The 22,769-nt window shown below is 39.0% G+C and overlaps 1 protein-coding gene across 1 annotated transcript in view; it reads left to right on the forward strand.

Moving 5' to 3' along the window:
• RTTN (rotatin) overlaps positions 1-9,152 on the forward strand; it is a gene marked incomplete at both ends in the record, with an annotated part of 159,775 nt that extends 150,623 nt beyond the window's left edge. The window contains 3 exons of the mRNA XM_080714663.1: positions 6,250-6,353; positions 7,769-7,838; positions 9,070-9,152. Of these exons, the coding sequence (XP_080570789.1) occupies positions 6,250-6,353; positions 7,769-7,838; positions 9,070-9,152 (257 nt within the window). The remainder of the gene's footprint in view (positions 1-6,249; positions 6,354-7,768; positions 7,839-9,069) is intronic.
• Between the last annotated feature and the right edge of the window lie 13,617 nt (positions 9,153-22,769).

A 22,769-nucleotide genomic window follows, 5' to 3' on the forward strand; every position in this document is an offset into this window, starting at 1 on the left:
TGCCTACCACCATTTCTAGTAGACGACAGGTATTTACGATACATTAATTCTCTGTTCCTTTAATGCTTTTTACTAAATCTTTTCTCAGTCTTTTTTTTCATGAAACAATTATCCAAGTGAACAGAAATGATTCTTCTGTGTATAAAGTTGATTCTATTTTTCTGATAATTACTGAATTTCATCTCTAGATATACAAATACGAAGAGAAGAAGCTTTGAGGTTCAGCCAGCTTTTTATCAACTGAATCACCTTTGGATTTAGCCTCTGCATCCTCGCCGCTCCTCCGCTGACCCTGTTGTCTGTCGCGGGGGGAGAGACGTCATGGTTTTACTTTGACCCTCCTCCACTGAGTCCGATTCAATCCCCACATTTTAACATGAAGGCAGTAAGCCCTGCCCGCAAACAGTGAGGTGGCTTAGGAAACATCTGTCGCCATTCCTCATCCACGGCCGCTGCTCAGTAGTAGCTCTTATCATTTATTCACCTTTCTCAGAATTTCTTTTTACTGCACTTTTTCTACTTACTGAAATTTTATTATTGAGAGAATTGGGAAAAGGAAAGCCTTATAGGGAACTAGAGGAAAAGTCTGCATTTTGCACTTGTAAATCTCTCTGGCTTATTTTTAGCATTTCCGTGTAGTCAGCAATGCTTTCTCTCCTTCATTAGCTTAGAGCAGATGGACACACTTTTGGTGAGAAGGAGCTTCCCCAGCTCCCACAGACTTGAGATCAGTGGGCTTTCAAGGCAGCGATGAGATGGGAGACAGCAGCTGTGCAGCTTCTCTCTATGTGGAACTAAGTGAATGTCCCAGGCTTTGCCCCGCCCCCACGGAGATCCAGAGGAGAGTCCGCCGGCTTAAAGATGGGCCAGCAACCTGCGTGCCTCTGATCGGTGCTACCCGACATCTGGTCTGGATGCTAGGAGTGGAGTGTGCATTGGGGCTTGAGCTTGATGCTAAAAATAGAGCCACAGCACTCCTTGCTTCCGGTGAATTCAGGCTGTCTCCTTTGAAAGCAATAAGAACATACTGGATAAGCCATATTAAAATTCACCTTGAGCCGGGCATGGTGGCGCACGCTTGGGAGGCAGAGACAGGAGGATTGCGCAGGTTCGAAGCCAGCTGTGCACGCTGGTTTAGGAGACCCTGTTTCCAAATAAAAATGTAAAAATAGGTCTGGGAAATTACCCCGGAGGTAGAAGGGCTTCCAGGAACCCCAGTACCACCAAAAAAAAAAAAAAAAAAATTTCACCTTAAAATAATCAAAGGTTATAAGATAGTGGGGACTTTCTAGCCACTCTTGATGGAAAGCTGCGAGCAGCAAGGAGTACATTGAAAGCTCTCTTGCTCAAGGCCATTTGCCTGACTTGTTCTGGAGTGTCAGTAATGAGAGGCTAGAAATTAAAATTCTTTATCTCTTATCTTTATAATTTGTGTTGATTCTCTTTTTTATTTTGTTTAAGTTGACTCATGCTTTTTCTATCTTGTTAGTATTTCAAGAAACCAGCTTTTGGTGTTATTGATTTTCTGTATTGGTTTTTTATTCTATACTTGATTGATTTCTGCTCCGATTTTTAATAATTTTCTGTCTTCTACTGGCTTTGACGTTAGACTGTTCTTATTTTTCAAGAGCTCTGAGGTGTGTCATTAGGTTATTTATTTGGTAATTTTCTGTTCTTCTTATGTGGACACTCAGTGCTATGAATTTTCCTCTTAATACTGCCTTCAAGGTGCCCCAGAGGTTTCGATATGTTGTATCTCTATATTTTCATTTGTTTCTAGGAATTTCTTGATTTCACATCTTACATCTTCTATGACCCATTCTTCATTCAGCAGTGTATCCCTCCCAGGAGGGGACTGTCCTGTATGAAGCTGGAGCTCCACAGAACCATTCTCTTAGCGGAAGGGTGAATGAAAATTAAATCACCTCCCTACCCTCATCAGGTGACTGAAGAGAAGAAAGCGTGTGAGAACGAGCACTGGGGACTGGCCTTCTGGGCCCGCTCCAGGGAACTCCTGGTCTGGGGCCGAGCACGTGGCCTCAGGAGATCTAGGAGTGACAGGCAGAGCCGCTGGTGCTTGCCAGAAGCGAAGAGAAACCCTTTCTGGTGGAGGAAGGCAAGTCCACAGTAGACTGCAGGGAACTTCCTCAAACGATTTGGTACCTTAGGAAACTTGGCAGCATGAAAACCAGCAGAATGAAAAAATATCAACTCCTCTGCTCAGACTGCAGATATTAGCATTATGAAACATAGACTTTAAAAATAACTTCCAAGGTTTTAAAAATAATCTTCCATATTTTTACACAGAGACCAATATTTGCCTTAAAATCAGGGTGGGTTGCTTTTTTAAAAATATCTGTTGGTGCATTGTAATCTCACCATGTAGTTTACAGTGAGAAGGGCGTGCACACAGAACCTGGTGGAAAATGTGAAAGAAACAAAAAGTCAGTTATGATCTTATGATCCCCCCAAAAGAAAACTTTAATTACTCCATATTTAGCTAAGTAAGTGACAATTTTGGAAACATTTTCAGGGATTGAAAACTGAAAGATTTGAAGCAAAAACCAAATAGGACTTCTAGACCTTTACTGGGCAGTATGATAATCTAGCACCCACAGGTAGCTGTTCATATTTAAGTTAATTAACCTATACAATTGCTTCCTGCCTGTAATCCCAGTACGTGGGAGGCTGATGCAAGAGAATCACAGGTTCAAGGCCAGTGCTTCATAACTTAAACTGCTTCAGAATAAAAGGGCTGAGAGTACAGCTCACATGTAGAGTACCCACCCCTGCGTTCAATCTCCAGCACCACACACACACACACACACACACACACACACACACACGTGAATTAAAAATAATTACTCATTGTATCAGTTATACTAGATACCTATGGTCAGTAACTATCCTAGCCAGCACTGATTATTACAAAGTTGTATTGCACAGCATTATTTTAATAGCCCAATTTTAAAATCTATTCATGTCTTGTTATTAATAATATGCAAGTTTGGTGTGCCAGAAGACATAACTTAGGCATTGTAAAATTGGATTAATATTGTCCAGCATGTAGCATCAGAGAGCTGAAATGAAGATAAAGGATTAAAAGAATGAAAGGCAGGCGGCATAGCGATGGCGTTGAGACTGTCTGACTGCGTTTAATGAAGTCCGAGGGGAGGGGAAAGGAGATGGAAGAGGAGGTGCTTAAGGAGTAACGGCTGCACAGTATTTAAAACTGTTCCAAGACACTAATATGTGGACCCAAGAGACCCAGTAATTCCAAGCAGATAAATATAAATCATGCATTTTTAGACATATAATGATTCTGTAGAAAACAGAGGAAAAAGATAAAAAAGATACTCTCTTTGATAAAAGTGACAGAAAATTTTATTCAAGAAGAAATAGCAAACCAAACAATGTAATAACTATGAGAAACATTGTCATCAGTGTCTAACCTTAACAGAAAACCCAAGGTTCCGATTTACAAAAATTGAAGCAGAAAATAATTCCAAATATACAAGACTCTTCCAGAGAGTAGAAGAAAGGGGAGTTAGTTTATTTCGTCAGGCTCCATCAACCTTGTTAAAACCTGACAAAGACAAGGAGTGTTCTGGAAATATTTAGCTGCTAACTCTTAGAGTGCGGAATGAATGGAAATTTGCATTGTGTAAATAAAGATTTCTTTATTGTGCACGTAAAGGTTTATAAATCTTACTGGCATAGGGGACCTATAGCAGAGATGATATCCCCCAAACTGATATTCTTTCCTATGAATTCTCTGTGGCCAGTTGATCCTCACAGAATACCATCACTGATTTTTTTCCTGAATTTTTGTATACATGGCCAATTTATAGCTACCTTTCCGTCCTGATTTGACAAATAAAATTATATCATAATCTGTTCTTTTCTCAACAAATGTAGTATCCTGTAATCTGATAGTAGTATACTATTAAAACTGTTTCTCATCCCATGCAGAATATATTCATAAAACTGAAACTTTTTTCAGCTCTACCACTAATTCAAATGTTATTTATAGCATTGGTTGATTTACATGGTATAAATATCTCACTATTGCTGATTTCAGATTACCAACATGACATTCTTATTTTATAATAAGTCCATTTAGAAGAAAAAAGTTACTAAGTACATAAAACTCATTTTTTATGATTATTTGTTTTACTATTATGTAATCTCTTGAGTATATATATATATATATATATATATTTTTTTTTTTTTTTTTTTTTTTTTGCGGGTCCTGGGATGGAGCCAAGGGGCATTCGACCTCCAAGCTACACCCTCTGCCCTATTTTGTACTTTTATTTTGAAACAGGGTCTCACTAAGTTGTGGAGGGCCTCTTTGAATAGCTGGGGCTATCTGCGAACCACAATCCTTCTATCTCGGCCTCCTGAGTGCTGGAATTACAAGCATGCACCACGACACTGAGCTTATTTATATGTTTAAATGGGACTTCATACTAATTTTATTGAGCTTAAAAATGTTCTATCTTTTTTATGCATGTTATATTTCACAGTAATTTATAATTTTTTAAAAAGTTGATCTACTCATATTTTCAGCAAGGCCACCACATTAATTGATCTGTATAAGTACTTTATTAACAATTTTGAGAGAAATTGACTGGTGGAAAGAGTATGGTATCAACTTAGATCATAGGAGTTACGTATTCTGAATGTTTGATACAGTTTTTTTGTTTGTTTGTTTTGGTGGTACTGGGGTTCCTGGAAGCCCTTCTACCTCTGGGCTACACTCCCAGACCTATTTTATATTTTTATTTGGAAACAGGGTCTCTTAAGCCAGCGTGGCTGGCTTCTAACCTGCGCGATCCTCCTGTATCTACCTCCCAAGCGGGGATTACAAGCGTGCGCCACCACGCCCGGCTGATATAATATTTTAAAATAACAATTGACAACACAAAGGAAATCACCCTCATATTTGATGGCTCTGCTACTTGTTAGCAGGTGCCACCTGTGACTTCATATGAAAAGTTCCATTTGATAACTGCCTGTCTGGACTAGTTATGGACAGGCTGCTACACAGAGAGCCAGAGGGAACCAGCTCATGCGGAGGCGTAGGCAGCGGCGTGGCAGGGAAACTGTCGCCCACATCCACCGCCCACGTCTTTCCACTGTACAACTTGAGTTCACTTTATAAGAGAAGCTTTTTTTCCTCTGTAAAAAAATTTAAAATTGCTTAAAATTTTTTAAAAAAACTAGAATCACTTGAACTTTTTGTTTTATTTATGGCATCTTTCACCCTGCTAGTGTTTACTACTGAGCACCTGTAATCCACTAGCGCTGTGGCTAGAGTCCGCACAGGTGAGCGGACACCAACACTGTCCCTGTGCAGGGTTAGAGTCACTCGCTGTCCCTGTGCAGGGTTAGAGTCACTGGGTACGCGCTGGCGGGCGTGGGCCGGTGGGTAATGCGCGTGTACACGCAGAGAGCGCCCAGCAACAAGCATTCCACCTTAAGAACGGCACTTATTTGCAAAATCACACAATTTAGAGGGAACAGAATGTGATACAATTTAGTAATACATCAAAATAAGTAATAAACTAAGCTCAAATATAGTTCTGAAATACCCTGACAATTACCTTAGAAGTAGATTTCTCATAATCTTCACCTCAAATGGGTAGACTGGTAGAGCTAATTGGTAAGTCTTTATTTCTTCTCTGGCAAGCTTTCTAGAAAGGGCACGACTTGTGTGTTGGTATGCCATTAAGTTAGTTTTTTCTCTGGCACACACACACACACACACACACACACACACTTTCTCTAAAGTCTTCAAGTCTTTTTCTGAAAGGATGAACAATTATAATGCTCAATTTCTTGATGATTATTTTCTAATTGCCCATGCTATAATATGCTTGTACAATGGTCTTTATGATTCCTTAAGACAGCAGATCTATTTTCCTGCATATTAAAATGTGAACTATAATTGAATAACTCATTAACATAACTTATTATGTACTTATTTTTGTACTATTGTTTTTAAATGAATGCGCCTTTGTTGAACTTGGGCCAAATAATTTAGGCAGCCTTGATGTCTGTGGCCATTCTGTGCCTGTCGTGAGAAAATCACTGGAGGATGTCTTTCCACATATCACCAGTTTCTATAGTTCAGTGATACCAACTTTTTATGTTTTATGGGCAAGGGGGTATCTGTCCAACCCAAGATAAGAATGCAATTTAATGTGTGGGACAAAACTTTTTTTGTAATGTGTTTAATTTTAGAAAAAGTCGTTACTGCGCTGGCTGCTTGTCTGGAAAGTGAGAATCCAGACGCTCAGAGGATCGGCGCAGCTGCACTTTGGGCCCTGGTTTACAATTATCAAAAGGTCAGTTTTAAAACCATCGCTCTGCCTAGGGGAGACAGACGCGTAGGCCTCTTAGAATGCATCCACGGACATGAGAGGAGTACCAGCCAAAGAGAAAGGCAGGAGAGCAAAGCCCACACCGTCTTTGTTCATCCACACAACTGGTAAATCATCAGTTGAAACCTTTTTCATTTGATCATCCAACTGTCTCAGTTCAGAAGAATATCTGTGTTTTAAGTGAGTCCCTGATAATTTAAATTCATTGGCCATTTTGTTGTAATTTTAGTATGGAGCTTTTTTTTCTAAAAGATGTGTCAAGGAAAAATGCTTTTTTTGGGTGGGGGGCAGTACCGGAAATTGAACCTAGAGACATTCTACCTCCAAGCAATACCCCCAGCCCTATATTTTATTCTTTATTTTGAAGCAGGGTCTCACTAAGTTGCAGAAGGCCTCACTAAGTAACTGAGGCTGCCTGTGAACTTGCAAGCCTCCTATCTCAGCCTCCCAAATACTGGGATTACAAGTGTGCACCACCACGCCTGGCTGAAAAATGCATTTTGACAAATCTGCATGACTAGGCCTGTCCAGTTATACAGTTTCCTTCTTTCTCATATCATCATTGAGTTTTAAAATTAACTAATTTCTTATATAAGACCACAATACAAGGCTTGCCCAGAGAGAATGGCAGCTGAGTGGGTACTTGTGTCTGCGCTTTCTCTGGCATTATCCTGAGAGCAGTCTCCTTGAGTATCTAGTGGCAAAATAGTGGCCAGGCGGTGTTCTCTCTACTGGCCACCGTGTCTGTGCCACGGGCCAGAGGCACACGAGGTCAGAGGCCGCTGTGCTCATTCACACCTGGGTGGCCCCAGGGCTGGGCACAGATTTGGCACTGTGTCCGCACTTGTTGACCAACTAACTGATAGGTAATCTTCAAAATGCTTTATCTGAAATAATATACTTGTGGGACTATGAAATACTGAAAGTAAGGGTGACTACTTCATATATTTATTTATCTTTATATATTTATTTATTTATTTGGAAACAGAGTCTCTTAAGCCAGCGCGGCTGGCTTCGAACCTGCGCGATCCTCCTGTCTCCGCCTCCCAAGCGCGGGGATTACAAGCGTGCGCCACCATGCCCGACGCGACTAGTTTAAAATAGCAAATTGAGACTAGGGGAGAAAGACCGAAACAGAAGGGAAGGGAATCATGGGACACGGAGCACAGGGCAAGTTAGGGAGGAGGAAGGTGTGGGCGAGGCCTCAGGAGGACTGGCACCAGGGATGCCTAACGTGTCGTTTTAGGTTACAGCTTTGTACTTTGTAATACCTGCTTAACACTGCCGTAATCAGTGGGAAGAATTAGTATTGTGTCCTCCTGATTCTCGATACGTGAGAATAAATATAATTTTAATGGATTATTCTATATTTTTTCTAGGCAAAAACAACTTTGAAAAATCCATCAATAAAAAGAAAAGTAGATGAAGCATATTGCTCAGCAAAGAAAAGTAAGTGTTGTAATTAAAGAGATCACAATGAAACCTGGAAGCTCGAGTGAAATTTCTGCTTACTGAAATATTTGGTCGGGCAGGCCATACAAAGCAACAGTTTTCTATACTATTTTATCATGTTTTAAAGAGCTTTATTTGTCAAAGCATTATAAAATGTGTCAATATTTGTTCCATATTTTTATTGTAGCTGTGTGTGTGTGTGTGTGTGTGTGTGTGTGTGTGGTACTAGGGATTGAACCCAAGGGCATTCTACCTCTGAGCTGTACCCCAAGCCCTTTTTACTTTTCGCTTTGAAGTAAGGTCTTAATGAGGTTACCACAAATTGGCCTCAAACTTACAATCCTCCTGTCTCGGTCTCCCAAGAACTGAGATTGCAGGTGTGTACCACCCTGCCCAGATGTGAAGCATTTTTTAAAATAATAAGATATTTGAATAGATGAAGTTTTGAGATATAATAGTTTCTTAAAATGTGTCTGTGATCTCTCTCCAGTCACTTATTTCTTGTCCTAAATCTTCTTTCCCAATGGCTGTCTCCGTGCTGGAGTCTGTTCGTAGGTGATAAGAACTGGGCCTAATTAGAACTGACCTTGAACAGGAAACTGACTTAACACTGGGGAGTTGAATTGCCGTCTTCCAAGAATAGGTCCCGGCGCCCCTGCGTCCACGTCCCTTGTGACCTGCGTGATAGGAGAGGTTTCCTTTACAGAGCACACTACTCGTTTTAAGTGACACCAGTTTTCAATGAGCGTTATCCTCTAGACACTTTTTAATTTCCAAACAACTGAACTGTGTCTTTCCTGTACTGGCAATAGGTCTGTGGGTTATTAATCTGTTCTTAGAGTCTGATCCTTTTTTAAATAGGGTGAGAGATTAGGGTTTGTTTCTAGCTGTGACCATGAATTTCTGGAGGAAACGAGTAATTGGTTTATGTTAAAGTTTGGGCATTGGGAGGGGCAGTTATATTTGAGAGGTGATGACGTTCATTTGGAATTACAGTTAATGCTAGCCATTATGGAAGTATATTTTAATACTCTTTAAGCCATTAATAAAAATAAATTTTATAACTTCTTGATTTAAATGTAAATATCCTGACAACTTTGTACATCTAAACCTTGCATAGTTTGTGTATAAATTTGAATCCTATGTTTGCGTAGGAGTGCCCACTCTTTACATATAGTGCCGAGCTTAATAAACTAGTACTATTTCTATGCCCTTATTCTTCTCTCAGCTTTCTCACACTCGGAAGACAACCCTCTGAATGCCTACTACTTGAAATGTCTCGAGAGCCTCTCGCAGCTGCTCGGCTCCTGAGTGCCCAGGTGTCCTTCCTGCCGCTGACGGCCACTGACGCAGGCTCCAGGTAGCCCCAGCTGCTGGTCTGCAGCAAGGCCACCTGGAGACGCGCTCACCCCGCAGAGCGCTGCGCCCTTGCTCCCCACCACAAGAGCCAGCAGCATCACGGGAAGCAGAGAACTGGTGACATGGCAACTCTGTCCTTTTGTGGCAGCTTCCTCCACGTAATGACAGCCGCCAAGAGGTGGTGGCGGACACAGAGGGAGTTGTGGCAACTAGACGTTTTTACCCTTTTCTATGCAGTTTGCTTTGTACAAATCCTATTTAACAGTTATTTAATAAAAATATTTTTAGATACTGATAATTGACTCATCATTGTTGCTTGCAGACATTTCATCAGTCTCATGAATATTAATTTTAGTAATTAAAAGGGGGCATTGTATTTTTTTAACTGACCTGAAATTTGGCTGCTGTCAATAAAAAGACAAATTTTATATTGTGTAGAACATAGATACTGGTGAAACATGTATAACTGTGTATAATGTTGTTGCTTTCTTGTGCTGTTTTAGTGATACTAATCCTTTCTAAATTATATAAAAATCAGTTATATTTAAATTTTTTACCTGGTAATTGGCAAATCCATCACCTCAAACATTTATCTTTTCTTTTTGGTGGAACATTCGAAGTTCTCTCAACTAGGTGTTTTGAAATATACATGTCCTTATTGTCACCCATCACTTCTCCACTGTGCTAGAGACCCTTAAGCATTACTCTGCACAGGCTAATCTCTCCTCACGCGCAGTTCTGAACTCAGCCCTTGAGCAAAAATCAGCTCAGCTACGGTCTGAGTGTCTCTACTTGGAAATCCAAAATTATCCAAAATTCCCGTCTTTTTGGATGTCACCTGAAATCCAAAATGCTCTGAAATCTGAAACCTTTGAAGCAGAAGCACTCAAAAACCTTTAATTTTCAGATTAGGAATTTTAAACTATTAAAAGTCTATGCAAATATTCAGAAATCCAAAAACCGTCAAAATCAGAAACGCCTCTGTTCCAGGCAGTTAGGATAATAGATACTCAAGCTATACTAACCATTTTTAGCACTTTCCCTCCACACTTTTGAAAGTAAGAAGAGAAAATTGTGCTTAAGAAAAATTACTGTTGAAAATTGTGTTTCTATGCATACATAAATACAGATGTACACACTCATTAGGAAAAAGTTTTCTATCCAGGTTATAATTAAGAGAAATTTGTACTTTTTTGCTGCTATTATCAATTTGCTACCATCAATGAGGTAAGGCGTGTAATACTATATAATTTAGAAGTATAAGGATAGAATGTATATTAAATACTGAAAGCAAAGCAGGTAAGTCTGTAGTGTCTGGGAACTATCGCTTAAAGATCTGAAAAATAAATGTAAGAATCCCAGAAGTCTCTGAGTAGCCCAGGTTAGTTTGAAACAACAGACATTCCAGTTGTTCTGGAAAACTCACCAATTCTGAGAGCAAGAATCGTAGGAATAATTTCTCCCTTCTGATTTCTTGTATTTTGTACCATTTTCTTGTGTTTGTTTTTTTTTAAATAAACTTTCACTGGTGAGTTGAGATGGATTTTTGTTATAACTCCAATTTAAAGAGTTTGTTCCGTGTCTGGGGTGCTATTCTCAGAACTTTTAGTCTTTTTCCTCCAAATACTACTATTGTCCCTGTGTTAGAGGTGAATATATGAAGACTCAGAGCAGTAATTGCTTATTGCTGGTGCTGAAGAATAAGCTTGACTTTCCTCCCTTCCTTTCCTTCTTTCTTCCCTCCCTCCCTCCCTCATTTTGGTGTGTGTGTGTGTGTGTGTGTGTGTGTGTGTGTGTGTGTGTGTTACTGGGGATTGAATACAGGCAATTCTACCCCTGCGATACACCTGCAGCCTTATTTTATCTTTTATTTTGAAGCAGGGTCTCATTGAGTTACTGAGGTCCTCGCCAAGCTGTTGAAGCTGACCTCAAACCTGCAGATCTTCCTCTCAGCCTTCCAAGTACTGGTATTATAGTCATGTGCTACCATGCTGGGCTTCTGATTTTTTTTAACTGCCAAGCTACACTACCTTTTTATTTGTATTCACTACTGAAATATCTTTGTGTCTGGATCTTATAGATAACCACCATTTTTCTATAAAATTGTGTTCTCAGAGGAGTGATCATTTCCTTTATGATTCATGGGTTGATTTTTTTTTTCCCCCACAAGTCAGCCTGCTGTGCCTTATCATGTCTTTGGAACCAAGAAGAATTGCAATTATTTTTACAAGGGGTTCATGGTAGTGCCACAGGGAGATTTGTAACCCATTAGTCAGAACCACTCAGGGAAGTTGCCTGCTGATGCCCAGTAGGACCATGGACCATGGGAGAGGAGAAGGGTAAGGGCATCAGGAAAACCTGCACTTGTGTCTATTGTGCCCAGGAACGTCAGCCTTGGGCATAAAGACGCACATATCCTAGTGGCAGCTCTGTCCCAGGGCATCCCTTGAGATTGCATACTGTCAGCCAACAGGAAAGATTTCAAGGCAGAAGTCTCACTGCCCAGCTTCTAAGAGGACCCAGCAACATCAGAACTCTTCCATACCATCCTTATCTACTTAGTGATGAAGTTGGGATTCTAATGAGGGCATCGTGAATGTTAATGGAACATCTCTTCATATGGGACCCATATTGTCCCAGGATCCAGAAAACAAATAGAGGACTCCTTGGTATCTCATGGTGCCCAGTTTTTCCATTTCTTAGCACTACATGCAGTGTTAGGCTACAACACTGGCACCACGATTTCTGGATTTCACATCAGCAGGTTGGACAAGGAGGCAGTTTTGAAAATCAGAAACCTAGGAGAATAGAGTTAGTAGACCATGGAGCCTTTTCCCACTCTAAAAAAAAAAAAAAAAAAAAAACACTTTAAAAATGAATAGCTGCATGAAATGGTCTGAGACATGGAATTATGTCTATTTAACCTAAGGTTACCAACTCTTTCTTTGTAGTGTTAAGTAAACACATCAGCTATGGTAATTTTCCATCATTTGTCTGTGATTGCACCCTGACCCCCAGTTCTGGAGGTTGCTAGAATCCCAGATCTGCTTGACCTATGGTGTTCCTTAGATTTGATAGAATGGTGGGCAGGAGTAATAACTGGCATTCTTTCTTTGCAACCTATGGGACCCTGGAACAGGTTTGTGTGTTTGTTCAGCTCTTACTGGGGTGAAGGCTGGTCACCCTGTAAAGTCAGTGAGAGGGCTGAGTGCTTATCATAGTACATGTTAAATGTGCTTAATTGACCCTTATATGTTATCAATGATTATTTATAAAATTCTCCCAAAATCATGTCTCTTTTAAATTATCTGTGTTTTTGCAAGCCTCCTTTTAGGCAGGAGGATGTGTTGGGAAGTGACTTGGGCTGTCAAAGCTAAGTGTCCAACATTCTCAGAGGATTGTCTGCTCCTAGGAGAGGCGCGTGTGCGCAGTGCTGGCATGAATGGTCCTACAGTCACTCCACAAGTCATTGAGTGCGTCTTGCAAGACCCTGCTTATAAGTGTTAAACACGCCCGGTGATTTTGTACATCTTATTCTGCTTATTGGGTTTTGATGTATGTCATTTGGTGAAATATCACTTCTTTTGATTTGTGAAAATGAAAAATTCAAAAACTTATATAACTTTAGCCAGCCAAAAGAAAAATTTTGAAAATTGCCCCAGTCTGGGAGAAACCTTTATCTTCCTTCTACCTGTTATTGACATACTGTGATCCAAAGAGTAGAGGGAATGAGTCAAAATGCTACTGATTCTGTGAATTAGGGAAACTTAGTTTGTTAGAACTTAGTGTTTATTCTTCCTGAAAGTTAGACGTTATTCCTCCTAGGAAATCTCACATACGACTCAAGTAATAAATCATGTGGGACTGAGACTGTGCTGAGCCTTGAGGCTCAGGATGTACAAAAGACTCTGCCAAGACCCCAGGAATTCTGAGATTTGGCAGCCACATACACAAGCGGCTCAGTGTGATCCCGTTTTAAATGTTCCCAGCGTTTATCGTTGCATTTCGTTTGCTCCTTCTGCGTCTGAAAATCTGTCTCAAAAGAAAAGAAAAATTCTGTTCTTTTAGCACAGTGCTTCAGAAAACATCCTCATGGCAATACTCAATAAATTTATCTTTAATTTTGTATGAAAGCCAAGAGAAAATAGTGTAAACGCCAAGTGAATCTTTGTGCATTTCTTATTTTTTGATAGTGTCTTTACCTATTTTTTTCTCTGCCAATGGCCATGCCTTTGGAGTATCCGTGTCTTATTTGAACTATCTGGGAAGTGATGTTCAGCATTATGGTGGCAGATTGCTTGCAGTTCTGTGTGAACCACAAGAGCATTTCATTAAATTATTTATTAGAACATCCTTTCTTTGCTTTACCACAGAAAGAAACAAATTGTAAAATGGAAACTTACCACTTTTTAATTAGTCTCTGGTTATATAAAGATTGGGTTGTGAAGAACCACCTAATGGGTACAATACCTGGTTTGAAGTCACCTTCTCTATCTGTTAGGAAAAGCCAGGATTACATGGAATTCTGTAAGAGCACGTTTCTTTTTCTTTTCTTTTTTTTTTTTTTCTGTTTTGTTGTTGTTTTCTGCATCCCGTAAACTCAACAGTGGTCAATCCATGGCTCGCAGTGTCCTCGGACTCAAGAGTCTGTCTTCTGCCTTCTCCTCTCTGCGTACTTCCTTTGGTAAGTCCCTCGTAACCATCAAGAAGGAGGGCTGGTAGGAAAGGGCTTCCCCAGCTCACCTTACCTTCTAGAGTAGCCTCCCCAAAGACCACCTCACAACCAGCACTCACACGTGCTTGGACACAGCATTGCACATGGTCACTTACATCTGCAGGCCAGGCTGGGAATTGTAGTCTCTTGCCTGGGCACACTGCCAAGTCTAGTAACAGATCTCTGCTGGTCAAAAAGGAGAGGTAGTGTTTGGTTAGGCAGCCCCAGATTCTGCCATGTGGATCTGTGCTCTGACTTTATTGAAGAGAAAAACATGGAAAAACGGAGGAGGAGGAGGAGGAGGAGGAGGAGGAGGAGGAGGAAAGAAGAAGAGGGAAGAAGAAGAAGAGGGAAGAAGAAGAAGAAGAAGAAGAAGAAGAAGAAGAAGAAGAAGAAGAAGAAGAAGAAGAAGAAGAAGACGACAATGACGACGAAAATGATGGCTTAGAGGCTTACTGAATTTATCCAATTTGCATTTGCATTTCATGATGACTTCTAGTTGCATCCATAGTTACACATATTAATATCGGAGAACAAACCAAGATAACTTTACAGTGTAAAGATGTGTAAAGATGGCTTTTGCCCAGTACCTTCTATAGGGTTCAATCCTGTGAAATGTAGGCATTAGTCATCAGGATTCACTTGTCTGTCATGAAGAAATGTGGCTGAGAAGACAAAGCAGTCAGTCTGAGGATACTCCCAACATTCTCAAAGATAGTGTTTTAAAGCTGGTTAATTTAGTCTGAGCATGATGGCATACCCTTATAATCCCAGTACTTGGGAGACTGAAACAGAAGGATGGCAGATTTGAGGCTAACCCCAACATTTTAGTGATGTCTGCTTCAAAATAAAAAATAAGATAGGGCTCAGAGGTAGAATGTCCCTGGGTTCAGTCTCCAGTACCAAAAATAAATAAAATTGGTTAATTGAAAAATAAATAAAATTGCTTAAAAATATGTGTCTCCAACATTTTATTTCAAATATGTAATTGAATATTTATTCTCTAGTCTTTTGATTAAGGGTTGAGGCCTTTTTTAATGTAGTTAATTTATTGGTGTTAATACTTCTGTCACAAATTACACTTAATGCATTTGCATAATTTCCAGTTTCCATTTCTGGAAGTGGAGCAAAAACTAATGCACTTTATTAAGCTATCCAAACTAAGTTCTTCCAGATTTTTTAATACTATTTTTCACTAGGAATTCTTTCAGTTCCCCTCCCCTTCCCCCTACCCACACAAGACCCAATAGTAATCTTTAGGTGATCCGTAGTTACCAATTATTTTCAAAGCATTCAACTTAGTTCTTATAGGAATATGTATCATTTTTCTTCTCATTTTGATCATTAGTATTTTACCAAGTTTTGGAATTTCAAAAAGTCTTAAGTGGTATAAATGGTAAGCTTAATTGAAGCCAGATAAGGCCTATGCTGGAAGACGGCCCGCCTACCCACTGCCCTGCTTTCCTGTGCTCATGTGCTCTGCATTGACCAGTATTTCAGTGGAAGAGAACTGTTTGATCTTAGCAAATCCACCGTATGGTAGTTGATTAAGAGAGGCCACATTACTATATAACTTTTTGAGATTTCTTCAAACTGAACTTTCCTTTGGTTGACTTTTGTGATTACTCCTTGTCTGGCTCCCTTATTAGAACAAATTTACACAATTCTCTCCAATTGATTTTCAAAAAGGTGCCAAGCACATACATTGGAGAAAAGACAGACTTTTCAACAAATGGTGTTGGGGAAATTGGCTATTCATTTGTAGAAAAATGCAATTAAATCCTTACCTCTCATCCTTCACAAGACTCAAGATGGATCAAAGACCTGGAAATTAGACCAGAGACTTTCAAGCTACTAGAGGAAGGCCTAGATCCAACACTCCAACACATAGGTACAGGTAGAAACTTTCCCAGAAAAAACCCCGAAGCTCAGAAAATTAAAGCAAGAATTAATAAATGAGATGGCATTAAACTAAAAAGCTTCTGTTCATCAAAAGAAACCATCAAGAATCTGAAGAGAAAACCTACAGAATGAGAAAAGATCTTTGCCAGCTATCGCTCCGATAGAAGACTAACATCTAAAATATACAAAGGACTTATTAGACTTTACACTAAAAAAACTAATAACCAAATCAAGAAATGAGCAACTGAACTAAATAGACACTTCGTAAAAGAAGAGACACAACTGACCAATAAATACGTGAAAAATTGTTCAACATCACTAGCCATCAGGGTGATGCAAATCAAAACTACACTGAGATTCCATCTAACCCTAATCAGAATGTCAGTCATAGAGAAGTCCCAAAACAATAAATGCTGTCAAGGATGTGGGGATACTGGAACTCTTCTACACTGTCGGTGGTATTGCAAATCAGTGCAGCTGCTATGGAGATTTTTCAGAACTAGCACAATACACATTCTTGATTATAGATGGTCAAAAAGGCAAAAATTCAAAGAGGATACAGAAAACCTAAATTACAATTGATAACTTTGAAATAATGGATACATACAGAGGTTTGCTGCCAAAGGTTATAGAAAATACACTTTTTTCAGTTCATATGGAGCACTTAAAATTGGTCAAGTATGCAAAACAAAATCCTCAATAATTTCAAAGAAAAGTTGGTGGCACACCTATAATCCCAGTACTTGTGAGACTGCAAGACAGGAGAATTTAAGTTTGAAGACAGCCTCAACAACACAGTGAGACTCAGCAATCTTGTTTCAAAATAAGAATAAATTAATTAAAAAAGACTGGGATTATAGCTTGGAGGTATAATGCCCCTGGGTTCAATCCCCAGTGCAAAAATAAATAAATAAATGAAAAGAAAAAAAAAGGAAAGGTATATGTAGAACAAGAACTCTTATGAGTGTAATTAATTTGTAATTAAACTAAAATTTAATAATAAATATAAGTAAAGGATCTGCACATGTTTAGAAATTGAGAAACAGACTTTTAAATAACCCCAAAAGCTCAAGCAAAAACCACAGTAGAAATTTACTGAATGGTAATGAGAATGGTATTCTTTTAAGAACTGTGGGGCATGAAAGAAATGAAAGTTCTCTTTATCTTCCTGAGAAATATTTATTTTTAAATCTTTATGAGAAGAAAACTTCACAATCATTGATGGAAATGTCTATTTTAAGAAGTTTAAAATATCACAACCAGAATAAACCTAAATTAAGTTAAAGAGAAATAATGAAGGAACAAGAGCAGAAGTCAATAAAGTAAGATCAAAGGTTCAGAAAATCAATAGCAAAAATTAAAATGGCTCTTAGAATAAATAGCAGACAAATTTTGACTAAAAATGGTCAGCTGAAAAGGCAAAAGTTGAATAAAGAATATAACCCATTGTAACAACAATTCTATACCAACAAATTTGAAAGTATAAACAAAATGAAAATAATTATTTAAAATATAATTTACTAGAAATGACCTCAAAAATAAATTTCAGTAGTCCAATGGCTACTAAACAAATTGAAATCACAATTATAATCTTCCACAATGAAACTGCAAGATGAATAGTTTTATAGGTAAGTTCTAATAAACATTTAAAAATAGACTGCCTCAATTTTACTCAATATTTTTGTGATGGTTGTGAGAGAGAATAATACCAATTCATTCTATAAGGCCAATGTAACCACTACACTAAACCAAACTAAGACAATATGGTAATAAAAAAATAGTATAGGTCCTCTTGTTTCGTGAAGGAAAGGACAAAAATTCTAAAAAAACAGTGCTTTGAAAACAATAAAAAAATACTTATCTCTGTAGGCATGAAAAAGTATTTGATAGTATTACTGTTAACAATAAAATTAAGTGAATCCTTAACTAATAAAAATATGTATGAGCAACTTAAAGCATCATGACTCTAAGCCTAGAAAGAGCAGAAATTCATCAAGAGTATACTATATAAATAATTTCTATAAAATTAATGAGTAGAAAGTAATCCAATAAAAAGTAATCCATAATTATAAGCAGGCATTTCAAAGAAAAGAAAGAGTATAGAGTATATGGCTGATAAACATATAAAAAGACTCTTATGGCTAGGATCTGGGATGTCCCCCTAAAGCTCATGTGTTGAAGTCTGGTTTCCAATGCCACAAGGGACAGAGGTGAGCTGTGCCTGGAGGAGGTGGGTCTCTGGGGAAGTAACCTTCAGTGTATCTATCCCTGGGTCCTGACTGCATCTCCTCTGCTTCCAGCTACTATGAGATGAGCGGCTTTCCTCTGCTGTGTCCTGCTGTGATGACGCTTCTGCCATGGAGCCAGCTGACCAAGAAGGGAACCTCTGAAACTGTGAGTCGAAATTCCCTCCTTTAAGTAGTTCTTGTCAGTTATTTTGGTCCCAGCAATGAAAATCTAAGACAAAGGTGTTTCATACCATTTCATTTAGGAAAGTACAAACCAATACTGCATTGAGTTACTTTTTTATTTATTCTATTGGCCAAAATAAAATACTTAATGTTAATAGAGAGGACATGAACCCACAGAGGCTTTAAAAAGCAATATTTCTGGACGTGGTAGCGCACACCTGTGTAATCTCAGTACTTGGGAGGCTAAGGAAGGAAGATTGCAGGTTTGAGACCAGCTTCAGCAACTTAGTGAGATTCTCAGTAACCTAGAGAGACCCTGTTTCAAATAAAAAATGAAAAAGGTCTTGGGTATAGCTCGGTGGTAGAATGCTCCTGGGTTCAATCTTCAGTACCTCCCATACACATATAGAAATAAATAAATGTATGCATGTATGAGTGTGTATATATGTATATACATGTATACGTACATAAGTAGTGAGATTCATACTAATATATTCATATATCCATTTAACATTATTCAGTCTGTTTCCTTCCCCATACCTCCGTTTTCTCTCTCCCCTACTCATTCTCTAACCCCATTCTCTTCCAGTACCCTACTCGTCTCTCTCCTAGTTTTCATCGGGTCCATCTTTCCTTTGTACTCTTTCTGGCATCTACACATGAGAAAAGACACGCGTGATTTTTCTGAGCCTGACTTAACAATTTGATGTTTCTTCTTAGAGTTGAAAGTTAGCTTATATAGTATACCTAGCAGTTTTACCCCCAGATATATAGCCCCTAAATAATCTTGAATAGTAACATTAAGAAACATTTAGGTAGTGTTAATAGAAATACTTTTGCAACATAACAATCTGGAAATATCACAAATACCTGTCATTGGGAAGACCAGTTTCATTTACTCAGTGGGTTAATATGCCGCAATCAAACTGAGAAACAACAATATCCAATGGTATTCGTGCATTTCAGTACATTTTTGTGTTAAAATTTACTGGGGGATATATATCCTTCAAAACTTGTAACTGTGCAATATCATTAACTTTAAGTATAAAGATATCATTAACTATAAGTATAAAATATAAAGTACAAAAGATATCTAAAGCTAATTAAATGTATATAAGGGAAATTTTTTAATGATTAAATGTCAATTCTTCATTTCTCCCCCCATCCACGGTTAGAAATCACCATTCTACTCTGCTTTTATGCACATGACTGCTTCAGATGCCTCATGTAAGCAGAGTCATCAGGCCTCTTATAGCTGGCCCGTTTGACCTGGTGCGGTGCCCTTCAGAATCACCCACGTTGTCATATATTGCAAAACTGCCCTCCCTTTTAGGGTTCCTAAACCCGTGCACAGTTGTTCCAAACTTTCCTTATTACCAGCACTTGATGTTTTTTGATAATGGCCATGGTAACAAGTATGACATGATGTTATGTTTTTATTTACATTTCCTTGATGATTTGTGCTATTGCGTAGCTATTCCCATTGGTCATGTGTATATTTTTATGAAGAAATGTCTACTCGAGGTCTTTGCCCCCTTTTACACTGTATTTTGTTTTTTGCTCTTGTGTCATAGATTTTCTTATATTGTCTGGATATTAACTGACTAGTGTATATTTTTTTCAATTATTTTCTCCCATTTATTAGGTGACATTTTGCTTCCGTTGTCCCCCCCCCCTTTTTTTTTGCGGTATTGGGGATGGAACCCAGGGGCATTCTACCTCTGAGCTACACCCCCAGCCCTATTTTTATTCTTTATTTTGAGTCTCACTGAGTTGAAAAGAGCCTCACTAAGTAGCTGAGGCTGGCCACAAACCACAATCCTCCAGTCTCAGCCTCCCAAATGCTGGGATTACAAGCGTGCACCACCACGCCTGGACAGTTGTTTCCTTTGCCATTAAGAAGCGACTGTCTTGATGTAAACTCACTTGTCTACGTTTGCTTTTGTTTGTGTACACATATACTGTGTGTGTATACGTGTGTCTTATATAGTCTTAATATTATTCTAGTTGGTTTTTTTTTTTTTTTGGTGATACTGGAGTTCCTAGAAACCCTTCTACCTCCGGGCTACACTCCCAGACCTATTTTATACTTTTATTTGGAAACAGGGTCTCTTAAGCCAGCGAGCCTGACTTCAAACCTGCATGATCTTCCTGTCTCCGCCTCCCAAGCGTGGGGATTATAAGCATGCGCCACCACGCCTGGCTTATTTTAGTATTTTTAAATGGCTAAATTGGTATTATTTAGTGTGTAGATCTTACTTAGCATACATTATCGACTCTGTCTATAGGCAAGAAATATTAATATGCCAGTTATAGAATTATTGTTAAGCTTAAAACATTTCCGGCAAGGTCTGATGTTTCACGTTTCTTTCCATGCAATTGAGGACTAGTTGCCAATTCTGAGAATTCAAACCCACCACAAGGACTGTCTTCTGAACTGTCAAGAAAGTGGGGTTTAAAGTTTGGCCTGTGTTCCTTTTGATTTGGTTTTGCTATCAGAATTCTTCAGCCCTTCTTCCTCTATGTACTTTCCCCTTTGTCACCCTGATGCACCTAACTTCAGTTTTTTACATCCAATGGGAAGACCCCAGATCTATCTGTAGACATCTGTCTCGCTCCCCTGCCACTCCTCCCTACTAGCCATCTGCCCCTCTCGTGTCTGGTGTGTCTTTTGGATCTGCATAGCTCCCTCCCCATGAGGAATTCAAGTTTCCTCCACAGACCTCATGCTAATTCCCAGGATCACCCAGATGATCCTGACATTTTATCTTGTCCTGGGAGCTGCAGTTTGCTCAGGGGGCACTGGGCAATCACAGAATCACAGTTCCCAATGGTCAGACACGGCAGGACACACGTAGACAGCAAAGGGCCTCCAGATGAAGGCGGGACAATGTTTTGGGTCTTCTTATCCATAGATTTGTTTTATAAGAAGTTACAGGAATGAAGTCATATTGAAGCAATAAATGATTGAGCAGGAAAAAGAACAAAATGTGCTCCTAGCACTTCATACTTATCTCCTCTTCTAAAATGTTTCCAAATCTTAAATGGACAACAATTTTACCCTCCATCAATATGTCAAAATTGTAGCCTAAACAGTATGTCTCGAAATATCTAGCTCTAGGGACACTCTCAGTAATAATCCCTGTCTTTCTACCTGCACATCCTCTTTAAGGGCCTGAGAGTTTTAATCCAGCCTTCTTCTGTGGGTCACTAAAATAACAAGAGCCTCAGTGCCCAGTTATGTAATCAGATATGTCATGCTACTCATACCCTTGGAGTGCTCCAAAAATACCCTTGGGTTCAAGAGACGCCACTCTTGAACCCACATAAAAAAAAAAGTGGTTTACTTTATCTATTGATGATGCAGAAAAGAAGGAATTTATATCTTATCAAATGCCACACTTCCTCAGGCCAGATCTAACTTGATTGATATACTTTACAAGGATAAAACAGACATTCCCCCTAGACTCCAGCCTACATTGCCTTCGGACACTTTACAGAGAGCACGGTACTAGAGGCGTTTCCAGAGGATTCCACCGTCTTTTTAATCTGCAGGAGATCATACAGTTACAGCTGTGGTACTCAACTCCAAGCCAAGTTAGAGTACTTTCAGGAAGAATCAAGACCATGATACTTTATAGTAAGGGCACCATGACCAAACAATGTTATTTATTTATTCTTTTTTGAGAAGAGGTGGGTGGCACCTGGCTAAAAGAATGGTCAGACAGAGGCCAGGTGTGGCAGCAAATGCCTGAGATCTCAGTAACTGGGAGACTGAGACAGAAAGGTTAGAAATTGGAAGCCGGCCTCAGCAACTTAGCAAGGCCCTGTTTAAAAAATAAAAAGGAGGGCCGGGCGTGGTGGCGCACACTTGTAATCCCCGCGCTTGGGAGGCAGAGACAGGAGGATTGCACAGGTTCGAAGCCAGCCGCATGCGCTGGCTTAGGAGACCCTGTTTCCAAATTTAAAAAATGTAAAAATAGGTCTGGGAGTATAGCCTGGAAGTAGAAGGGCTTCCAGTACCACCAAAAATAAATAAATAAATAAATAAATAAATAAATAAATAAATATGAAAATAAAATAAAAATAAAAAATAAAAAGGAATTTGTTGTAGTTCAGAGGTAGAAGGTCCCTAGGTTCCATCCCCAGTACAAGAAAGAAAGAAAGGAAAGAAAGAAAGAAAAAAGAGAGAGAGAAAGAAAGAAAGAAAGGAGAGAGGAAGAGAGAGAAAGGAAGGAAGGAAGAAGGATGGAAAGAATGGTTAGCATTAATAGTCATAATGATGTCAACATTGATGATCAGTGTTTTTAAAAACAAGACTAAGAGATATTGGGAGGATAAGAAGAAGCAGAAGTGAATCTGAATGTGTGTTAAAAAATAAAAACACCTTCACCACTGCTGTTGTTAATCAAGTGGGTTGTGAACAAAGTATATTCCCCAAGAGTGTCAGACTGGGGTCACATTGGTTTGGAAGAAAATGATTTTGTTTCAGAACAATCAAGCAGTTATCATTATGCTTTAATGTTTTTTTCATATATGCAA

The sequence above is a fragment of the Muscardinus avellanarius genome (assembly GCF_963383645.1).
Source record: "Muscardinus avellanarius genome assembly, chromosome: 17".
Taxonomy (NCBI): domain Eukaryota; kingdom Metazoa; phylum Chordata; class Mammalia; order Rodentia; family Gliridae; genus Muscardinus; species Muscardinus avellanarius.